The sequence below is a fragment of the Dryas octopetala genome, chromosome 3 (assembly GCF_963921425.1).
Source record: "Dryas octopetala chromosome 3, drDryOcto1.1, whole genome shotgun sequence".
Classification (NCBI taxonomy): Eukaryota; Viridiplantae; Streptophyta; class Magnoliopsida; order Rosales; family Rosaceae; genus Dryas; species Dryas octopetala.
This window is the reverse complement of record NC_141368.1, coordinates 1565888-1576399: the sequence shown is the minus strand read 5'-3', so window position 1 is coordinate 1576399 and position 10512 is coordinate 1565888. Positions and strand designations below refer to the sequence as shown.

The 10512-nt window shown below is 32.1% G+C and overlaps 1 protein-coding gene across 1 annotated transcript; it reads left to right on the top strand.

Moving 5' to 3' along the window:
- Positions 1 to 6311: 6311 nt before the first annotated feature.
- Positions 6312 to 10348, top strand: LOC147289306 (Galactosyltransferase family protein). The gene is made up of 12 exons (XM_086236683.1): positions 6312 to 6702; positions 6864 to 6927; positions 7484 to 7533; positions 7647 to 7840; positions 8035 to 8098; positions 8199 to 8271; positions 8419 to 8542; positions 8856 to 8943; positions 9052 to 9102; positions 9479 to 9550; positions 9635 to 9747; positions 9899 to 10348. Exons 1-12 carry the CDS (start codon positions 6590 to 6592, stop codon positions 9919 to 9921), a joined length of 1029 nt encoding a protein of 342 aa, XP_086092809.1. The 5' UTR covers positions 6312 to 6589; the 3' UTR covers positions 9922 to 10348.
- The last annotated feature ends 164 nt before the right edge of the window (positions 10349 to 10512 follow it).

The following is a 10512-nucleotide window of genomic DNA, read 5'->3' as shown; positions in this document are numbered from 1 at the left end:
TTGTTCTGTCGAAGACAAAGACCGTAGGCGTGCTTGCAACTGAGACACAAATACATACATTACGTCCTTGTCCTGGTCGGAGTCGGATGTCGTCATGGCTCACGTCTCGTATCGACATCTTGTAGACACGTGGCTTTTGGTCGTCGTCTTTCTGACTTCTCCCTTCGGAAATATGTGGGCTTCGTGCATTCGTGTTTCTTTCTTGTTTTTTTTTTTTTTGTCAGAAATTCGTGTTTCTTCTCAGGTCTCTCTGACAATTTTCAGCCGTATAACTAGTAACTACACACAGGTTGCAGGCTTGCAGCCCAGAATTTAATATTTTACTTCAAATCATTAAATATAATGTACATACGTGTAAAACGTAATATAAAATCAATGTCGATAATATTTTACTCGGATCTGAAAAATACAAAAATTAAGATGATTTTTTTAGATCGATAATTTATATATTATACTTAGATCCAATTTTGAGATTTGTGAGAAATTTAAGCTTTTTTTTTTTATTGGAGCAAGTCTTAAAGCTTGCACATCTCTAAGATTGTAAAAAGAAATATTCTTATTGAAAGAGGTATCCAATGTCTAGCTATCATATGAATTTCGACAAATTTAAAATTAAACTTATGAAAACTTTTTTTTTTTTATAACTAAAAAACTCGTAGGTGAAGCATGTATTAAGATTTTATCCTAAATATAATTAAAGAATATAGATGTACCACACAAGGCTACAAATTTTAAATTTCAATTTCAAATAATATGTCAGTATTTCATTAATTTATACATATTTCATCTTAAGAATTATTTATTTCACAACAAGTAAATACTAACATATTTAATGACATATTATTTTAAATTCAAATTTAAAATTTATAGCATTATTGAATAAAATTAAATATAATTAAACATCAATTATAGTTAGTACTTGATAAGATCGAGTACTTCCTCATCAAGAGTCATACGAACATAGTTTTCCTATTGTAAAATATCTTCATATTTATATCCAGCTGTACTTTATAATTTGTTTACTCCTCTGCTTGTTTTAGTCGATCGGTTTAGGACTTGTGTACATTAGGGTTGTAATTCTTTATAAAAAGCAATACAACGGACTCCTTAAATACTAAGGTTTACAGCATAAATGTCTCTCCAAAAGGTTTTATGGTATATTATCAGTGCCGGCATTGAAGGGGGGCACCGAGTGCGACCGCCTAAGGCTCACCTTCAAGGGGGGCTCACAAATTTTTATATTATGTATATATTAAAAAAATAGCTATTTGGTCTATTTATAATGTCTTCACTATAACTAGGTTTTTTTACTTATTGTGTCAGAATTGTAATTATCTAATTTTTTTTTTTGGGCTTAGGCCCCCCCCTTTGTACCAAAAAAAAAAAAAACTAGGCCCTTATAAGATATAAAATTTGAATTCTGCAACCTATTTTTCTTTGATTATTAGTTGAAAGCTACCTTTTTATTTTTTTTTTATTTCCTTAATTTGTGTTTGGCTAACTTGCTTCATTTTTTCTTTGACTTTTCATGTGAATCACAAGAGAAGCAAGCCAACATCCTCATCTGCATAGCAGTGGGTCCTTTTTTCCCTTGGGTTTACGCTTCTTTTTTTTTTTTTTTTTCATCAAAAGTACATGTCTTCATGTACTTCTTTTTGAAAAGTTGGATTCAAATAGCATGTTTACTTTGAATTAGCAAAAACGGATCTCTATCTCTCTATATAGTCTTGTGGAAAAATAGTCCTATAAAAGAAAAAACCAATAAATAAGAACATGGTTGTAAAATACAACCATTAAAATATTTTATTTTTTAAAACAGCCCACAAAATTCTTTAATGCAAGTCGTGGAATTGTGAGCATATATGTATAGAAAAAGTAAAAAAATTAAAGTTGTAGACATCTATCTATTTGACAAAAAGATTTGAGAATTAATATATGCATGTATAAGTTGACCTGTAGTTGTGCATCCACATTTGAATATATAGCCTAGCTAGCACAAAGTTGACCCGGCAGTCGTATACTCTAAATAATTAGAGTGAGTTTGGTTCACGTCCAATTCCACCACCCAAATTATATATAGTTTAATGTACATTTGATCAGTGATATGTAAAACCTAGCTATCTGGCTGGATTGTATTAATTATTATTTTTATTATTTTTTTTTTTGTAATTGAAAGTGTCCTGGATCAGTTTTTGTGTATCAAATTAATTTCTTTAACCGATTAAAGATAGATAATTCACACTAAATATTAGAGATTCACAAAAAATTTTACATATCTTTCTGGCTCTTTTGCATTAATTAATATTAAGTGTACTTCTTGGCCAAAAAATATTAAGCCTACTTGTTCCAACATTTTGTAGTATAAGTAGAGAAGAAATAACTGTATTGTATTAAACCCAACTTTTCAGCCGCATGCAATATCTATATCACATAGCTAGGTAGGTAGCTTCAGGACCAATTCTGTTTTTCTTTTTTCTCCACCGAGTGAATAGAGTGGAAGCATATATTCTGTTTAACAATGGGATTTAGGGGTTAAATTAGTTAATTCACATTGTCGAATTTGTGAATTTTTCACATCAGAAGAGATCGATGGAGAATTTCACTTTTTTTTTTTTTTTTTGTCTTTCTGGTTTCTTTTGGAATAAAGTAAAGTAAAACTCTATTTCTTTTTTTTGGCCATGAAAAGTAAAACTCTCTTTCAAAGTCGTCATTACCTCTGATTAATAATATATATATGTGTGTCAGTATTATGTGAGACTGCGAGAGTAATAACTAATTGTAAGAGAAAAAATAGTCTGCACCAAAAAACGGATTCGCTCCCTGTTTCTCAGTCGTTCTGAATAGGAATGGTGTCATGTGTGATGTCATATATTAATTATTGACTTGTCAAATAGCAAAGAAAAATTTGAAAAAACAACCTAAATTGAAGTCAATTAAAAATTTTAAACATATTTTTAAAATTTTTAGAAATTTGATCTTAAATAGTACTCGAAGTCCCATAAAAAAATATTCAGGCCCCCTTCAAATAGTACTTGATAGGCAAATAAGTAAAGAGAATTTGAGAATCTAACTTAATTAAATTGAAGTCAATTAAAGACCTTTTAATCTTTTTTAAAAAATTTGATTATTGATTAGTACTCGAACTCCACTTGAAAAATGTTTGAATACCCCTTAAGCACTACTTGAGACTTCGAGTACTACTTGAAGGGGATTCGAATATTTTTTTAAAAGAGCTTATACACTACTTGAGAGTTAAAATTTTAAAATATTTAAAAATAATTAAAAGTCTTTAATATAAAATAAAATGAGTTAATTTCTAAATTTTTAAGCAAATACCAATAAGTACGACCTCTAGATAAACATCACCATCATTTTTGTGACATCAGTAGACCGTCACAGTAGTGTAGTTATTCACAGTATGTTACAACATATATGCTGATATATCAATAATTTTTGTATTTTTATTTTGAGGGGCTGATATCAATATCCATCAGAAGATTCAGACCCAACGAAATGTAATGTCTCCGTCAGTCTGTCCGCATGCATTCCGCTTCTGCATGCCTCTTTTGAAAAAGAAAAAGGTTCCGATCAATCACCACCCAATCTTCCAATTCATTAATAACGTAGTTTTGGCATTGTTCCTAATTCCTTAATTTAATTTAGTTTATGCTTAATTTTTTATTTTATTAATCAACTGTCTTTTCTTAGATACGAATTTAAGACATTTTCTTACAAAGGAAAACTAAAGTTTTTTTCATTAAATTAACTAAATATTTCTTGGCAATTATTGTTTTCATGAATGCTAATTTGCATAATTTGTTGAGAAAAAATTCTCACATTAGAACAAATATAGTCTTGTATAGTAGTTATAAGGTATTGAGTTTTTCCATCAAATTAGAACAAATATAGTCTTGTATAGTAGTTATAAGGTATTGAGTTTTTCCATCAAATGTTAATTAGTTTTGTGTTGAATTTTTAATTTTCTTTGTGATATCAGCCTATTAAAATGAAGTTATAAAAAAGTAAAGTTTAAAGACGTTTTGATGTTACTTAATATGAATTATTAATATATTAGATTTTTTTTAATTATTATTTATTATATATTGTCCATAAATTTTGAAATCAATACTTCTTTCTAAAAAAAAAAAAAATCGAGTATTATCTACTTAACCACGTAAAGAAATTATCATTCACCACATATTAAACTTAAGTTCATGGTTTATAAGATGTCGGGTGGCTTTATTCATTATCAACCACCAATAGTGCCAAAAGTACAGGCAACGGCAAACTTCAACAGGCACGTCGGGAATCAATCTGCACCACTACCTACCACAAAATTATTTTATTTAATTTCCACTCTCATTTTCTCTGTATGAGGGATGTGATGATTACATTGTTTTAATAGATTAATTTCAGAAAATTCCTAGATACATGGAACTTGGAATGTAAAATGAAAACAGTCACAGGCTTGGGCTGAGTTGCACTTGAAAGTGAAAAAACACATCAGATATAGTGCTGGAACTTTTAAAAACAAGGTAGACTCAATATTCGCAACGCTGTAAAAAAGTGAACGTGCGTTGTACAATTAATTTGGGAAAAGTTTTAAAAAATGACTTATAATTTAACTTCAGTATTAATTCAAGATGTGTATTATGAATTGTATTAATATGCTCTCTGAACTTTAATTTTGAAGTCAATTTACTATTATGTTAGTCTAATTATATTTTTCATCCAAAAATAGTGACCGATATGAAGTGGTTTGACTTATATATTATTGATTACAAGTAAAATGACCTACATGAAGTGGTTTGACTTTTATTTTATTATATTACAAGTAAAATGATGAATTTATCTTTGAAAAAAGTGATCATATGCATGACATATGATTAATTTTGGATGAAATTTAAAAATTGAGTTGATGAAAATGACATATTAACATCTAAAGTAAAATTGACAAATTGATACAACTTATAATTTATGTAAAAGTTAAAATTTATACTTTTTGAAAAATTTTATCATTTAATTATTACTTACAATCATTTATGCACATGTGATGCATTGTATAAATAGCAAATCTCTTTTTTTTTTTAATGATTGCCACAATATGTTTTCACTTGCATCTTTCATCATCATCATCATATACCCAAACGCTTTATGCGAATTTACAATAAGGAGACAAAGAAAAGATGCCTCTTGCCCAAATAAGGGCATGTGAAATGTTACTTTTAGATGAGGATAATTCAATTCAATTATATATTGTGGTACTACTACCCACATGTCCTCATTGAGTGGCATTTAATTTTTCTTTGGACGTGGACTTGTCTTTCAATTTGCATGGTTCATTTGTTCGGCTTGGTTACTCTTTTCTGAATAAGACTTTTATGTAATGGAGTACATATATTTATTATTTTTTATTTTTATTATCACAAAACAGACATGATAAAGGAGATAAACACACATAAAATATATATATTCAATCACATAAAATGTATACATTACGTAAGAATTTTCCCTCTTTTTCATATTCATAGCTAATGTAAGTAAATTTGGTAAGTATGTACAATCTAATGTCCATATAGTATAGGGAAACAGTATTTTACAATCTGGAGGAATGCTATTATGGGCTGTGTTTGTATTTGTACTCGGGATGAATTACACCGACTGCTGGGTCCATGCTAGACATATGTACTCACGATGAATGCTACTAAGCCAACTTCTGGGCCAAGCCATATATTTCATTGGCCTACGGACAATGCCATGCACAAGTCCAATAATCAATTGCGTAGCCCAAGAGACGGACTATAATTTTAAAAAAGGGGTTTTACTCGCACCATGAAATTTGATCACTACACCCGTTTTAATGACAGGTTTACCCATTTGAAAAATTACTTAACAATAGTCTAAAAACAACTAATTATTCGACTCTTCCTCCCTCAGCTCGATAAAAAAAAAAAAAAAAAGATATCTAAGGTTGGCCCATAGTGTACGTGGAACCTAGACATAAGTCACATAACATATCTGGTAATTTTTTTTTCTTTATTAAGATATTTTAGTAATATTCTTAACAAATTTATGTGCTTAAATAATGTATAAATCTTATCTCATTAATATAACCGTTGATTTTCTATTGAAATGATACACAGTAGAGATATTTTTCTATTTTTTATTTTTTTTTTCCAAAAAAAAAGTGATATTTTCTGTTTTAACTTTTAAGAAAAAAGCAAAACAAAGAAATTAGAAAAAAAAAGGAAATAAATAGAAAAGAAGGTGGGGTACTTTAGTCTTTAGGCAGTGGCGCTGAAACCCAAAACACCAACCTCCTTAACAACTCTCAACTCCCTTGGTACGGAAGCAAGTTGCGCATCATTCTCTGAGAGTCTGAGTTGGTCAAGCTGCTTATCATCCTGACATTAAAATCTAAAATTGAGTCAATCTTGTAGATCTGTTTCCGACATATCTGAAATTCTGAATACGCCACTCCAAATCCATCGCATTCATGTAGCTCGCCCAACACCCACTACACTAGTACATCAAATTTGGAATCAGATTCCGATACATCGATCAAAGTTAATTAGGAGCTGTAGACAAAATGCAGAGCAGGGGATCGAGTTCCCGCCTATCGGGTACGGTTTTCCGATCACGAATTCCGACGCTCTTGGTATCCATGTTCGCCACCTTCGCTTCCATCTATGTCGCTGGCCGGTTTGTTTCTACTTTCTTCACTCTTCTCCATCTTTTGCACCTCATTCTTCGCTTTTCAGTTTTCAGTTCGCAGAATATTTGACCCATGTGATAGATGTTCTCTCCCTCTCTTTTTCTTTAATCTAGGATTTTTCTAATGTTGATTTTGGGATGGGATGTAGGTTGTGGCAGGATTCGGAGAACAGGGTTTATTTGATCAAAGAACTTGATAGGATCACTGGGAAGGTGGGAATTTCTTAGTTTTTGTTATTTTTTATTTATGATTGAAATTTCGGTTTTGTTGTTTTTTCCTTTCCCAATATGTTAAGGCTTTCGAGTACATTTTTTTTTTTAGAGTCAAAATCAAGCTGGCCCGCTTTCATATTTGACTCGAGCTAATGCCAGTTTAAGCTCTTATCGCCTAACACACTGTCAAAGTGCAACCAAAATGAATGGTTTTTCCCATTTGGTCATTATTAAGTACCTTGTGATATGAAGCATAGGTAACTCTGACATGCTCATAATTGATTTTGATCAAGTTCGAGCTTATTCTCGTGTCATCTGAAAAATGTACCAGTTATTGATGCTTAACATATGGTTGATGATATGATTGTGTTCTTTCTGTAATATAAGTAGTGGGTTATAGATGACACCAAGTACTTGGTATATGTTCAGAATGGGGTTGCTGTCCAACTCAGAGTTGATAGTTGTTGTTGGATACTAAACTATTATTCGTCATGTATACTCAGGAACAATTAAGTTGATCAATGGAAACTCTTTTTTTTTTTTTTTTTTTTTATAGGGGCGATCTGTCATATCAGTGGATGATACATTGAAAATCATAGCCTGCAGGTAAGATGTAGTCATTTGTTTTCTTGTTTAATTGAAGATTATTGATTGAGTTTTATGATTGTTAGTTTACATATAAGTACATGGGTTCTGATGTGAGAAATTTTATTTGTCAGGGAACAGCATAAGAAGTTATCAGCCCTTGAGATGGAGTTGGCTGCAGCTAGACAAGAGGGTTTTACTTCAAAGCACTTGGCGGAGAATAATGGAACTCATTACAAGAGAAGGCCGCTAGTGGTGATTGGAATTTTTACAAGGTTTGGTCGCAAAAACAATAGAGATGCAATTCGTCAGGCATGGATGGGAACAGGTAATGTACTAATCTTATATGGGCTCACAAGTTTTCTCTTCTTTTTACAGTTAAAGGCACCTATATGACTTCGTCTTGGTTCTAAATTCTTGAATGATGACCGGTCATGTGGAATGTTGTGAAATGTTCCCTTCCGAATGTTTTAGTTCTAGTAAGCACATTGGAGAATTTAAAGTTTGAATGTTAATTTGCAGGCGCTGATTTGAAAAAAATGGAAAATGAGAAGGGCATCATTGCACGATTTGTTATTGGAAGAAGGTTTCTTTTCGTTGTATTTCCCTTTATTCTGTTTACTCCATGCCAAACATACTATGATGGTTTGTTAGAGCCTTCTGTCTGATGATATGTTGTCTTACAGTGCAAATAGTGGGGACAGTTTGGACAAAGCTATTGACAATGAAAACAGGCAGACCAAGGACTTCGTTATTCTTGTATGTTTAGTAACTACCTTTAATTTGGTTATTCTTGTATGTTTAGTAACTACCTTTAATTTGGTCCGCGTGCATGCCTGTATGTGTGCATGACACATGGAGGTATTAACTTCAGTAATCTGATCATTTTCACCCCATTATTGGCAGGATACCCATGTAGAGGCACCTGAAGAATTCCCAAAGAAGGCTAAACTGTTCTTCGCTCATGCTGTTGATAAATGGGATGCTGAGTTCTATGCTAAAGTCAATGATGATGTTTATGTAAATATTGGTCAGTATTATCATTTATTAGATGGACTCATTTTTTCAGTTGGCATATTTATGATACTTCATGTCAAACCTGAAAGTCTGATTTTTTTTTTTATTTACTTTGTTGTACATATGTTTATCATCCTTTTCTGGTTTGACTTGGAAAGTAGATTGGAAAACACCATTCTTCCTAAATAGAAAAAATATTGTCTATGGTACTTCTTATGCAAACATACTTTTACCAATAATCCATAATAGAAATATTTTTCTTCATTGCCATTAATTTACATTGTAGATGGCTCTTCATAGCTTATCCTTTTTCCTTTTCTGTCCAGATGCTCTGGGAGCTACACTTGCAACTCATTTAGAAAATCCTCGTATTTATATTGGGTGCATGAAATCAGGCGAAGTTTTCTCTGAGCCGTGAGTATGGTCTAGAAATTCAAAGACAAGCTGTAAACTAGATAAGTGATAAATTTGAATTTGATGATCTTTTAATGTCTCATATTTGTGCTCGCCGGTCTTTGTCAGGAGCCAAAAATGGTATGAACCAGAATGGTGGAAGTTTGGTGATAAGAAATCGTAAGTTGTACTACAACTCACTTCATCATGTAATTAAAGTAAATTATATTCTGTTTACTCATAACTATTGTTTATCAAAGACTAACGATCAAATGTTTAACAACTGGGAGCAATTTACTTGGGTGATATTCATAAAAAGTATGCTATAAATAATTTGTACCATCCATTAACACCAAATAGGAAATCTGTATATAAATTTGCAAATTCAAACAACAGCCAATATAAATTTGAATGAAGTTCATGAACCACTCTTGGTTTCTTTCGTATGCCTAATCTTATGGCATGAATTACAGAATTATAGATTCACAGCCATGCATTTCAAGTTCCCCAACTATTTGCCTTTTTAAACTGAAAATTATGTTTCTGCTTTCAACAGATATTTCCGCCATGCTTCAGGTGAAATGTACGTCATATCTCAAGCCTTGGCCAAATTTGTTTCAATAAATAGGTGAGTTTTCTTCTCTGCTGAACTGGTTCCGTCATTTGTCACTATGCAAAGCAATGACTGAATTCTGGTGAATCGGGTTTGCAGATCTATTCTCCGTACCTATGCTCATGATGATGTCAGCGTCGGATCTTGGTTTATTGGGCTTGATGTTAAACATGTTAATGAAAATAAGTTTTGCTGCTCCTCTTGGACAGGAGGTCTCTCTCTCTCTCTCTCTCTCTCTCTCTCTCTCTCTCTCTCTCTTTCTCGCACACACACACACAACAGTTATGACAGCTCACTTCACTACCATTTCATTTGATTTACTTCTCCAAGGTGGTTTGTTTTCATAAACCTTTTCTCTCTCAGGAGCTATTTGCGCTGGTGTTTGATTTGATTTGCTTTGAGTTCGTGGAGAAAATATAAACCAGATGCAGACAGATGGTTTGAAAGATATGGATTCACATCCCTTAGATGTTTGCAGCCTGCTTGATGTTCCAAGGAAAAATCATAGCTCACATTGAAAGTTACCCTGGGTGTCTTGCCCATCAGATGAAATAGCTTTGGTTCACATCATGGTACGCTGCAGGATAGGAAAAATGGGATTTACAAAAGAGTCAGTACAACCGTATAGGTTCAATAACACAGATCCGGAAAGAATAACAGAGGGATTTCTTTTGCAACATCATCACACATTTCTTTATTACCATGGTGGTTGTCCTTGAGTTATTCTTTATTCAAAGTGATGGAAATTTTGTGATTCTTTTTTAAATCGATTTCCATTGAAGTTTGAATACGCTTCTCATCTCTAAAATAGTCAAGATTGTTACTTGTATTGTCGTCAGATCTCCGCTATTCTTCTTTTTGGCCATGTTCCTCGACATTTTTTGTTCACGAGTTATTTAGTTTTAGGATCATTTGATTTGGAGACTAAAATGCTGCGCGTGTCCAAGTATTGATCTTTAACTCAAATGTACGTTACA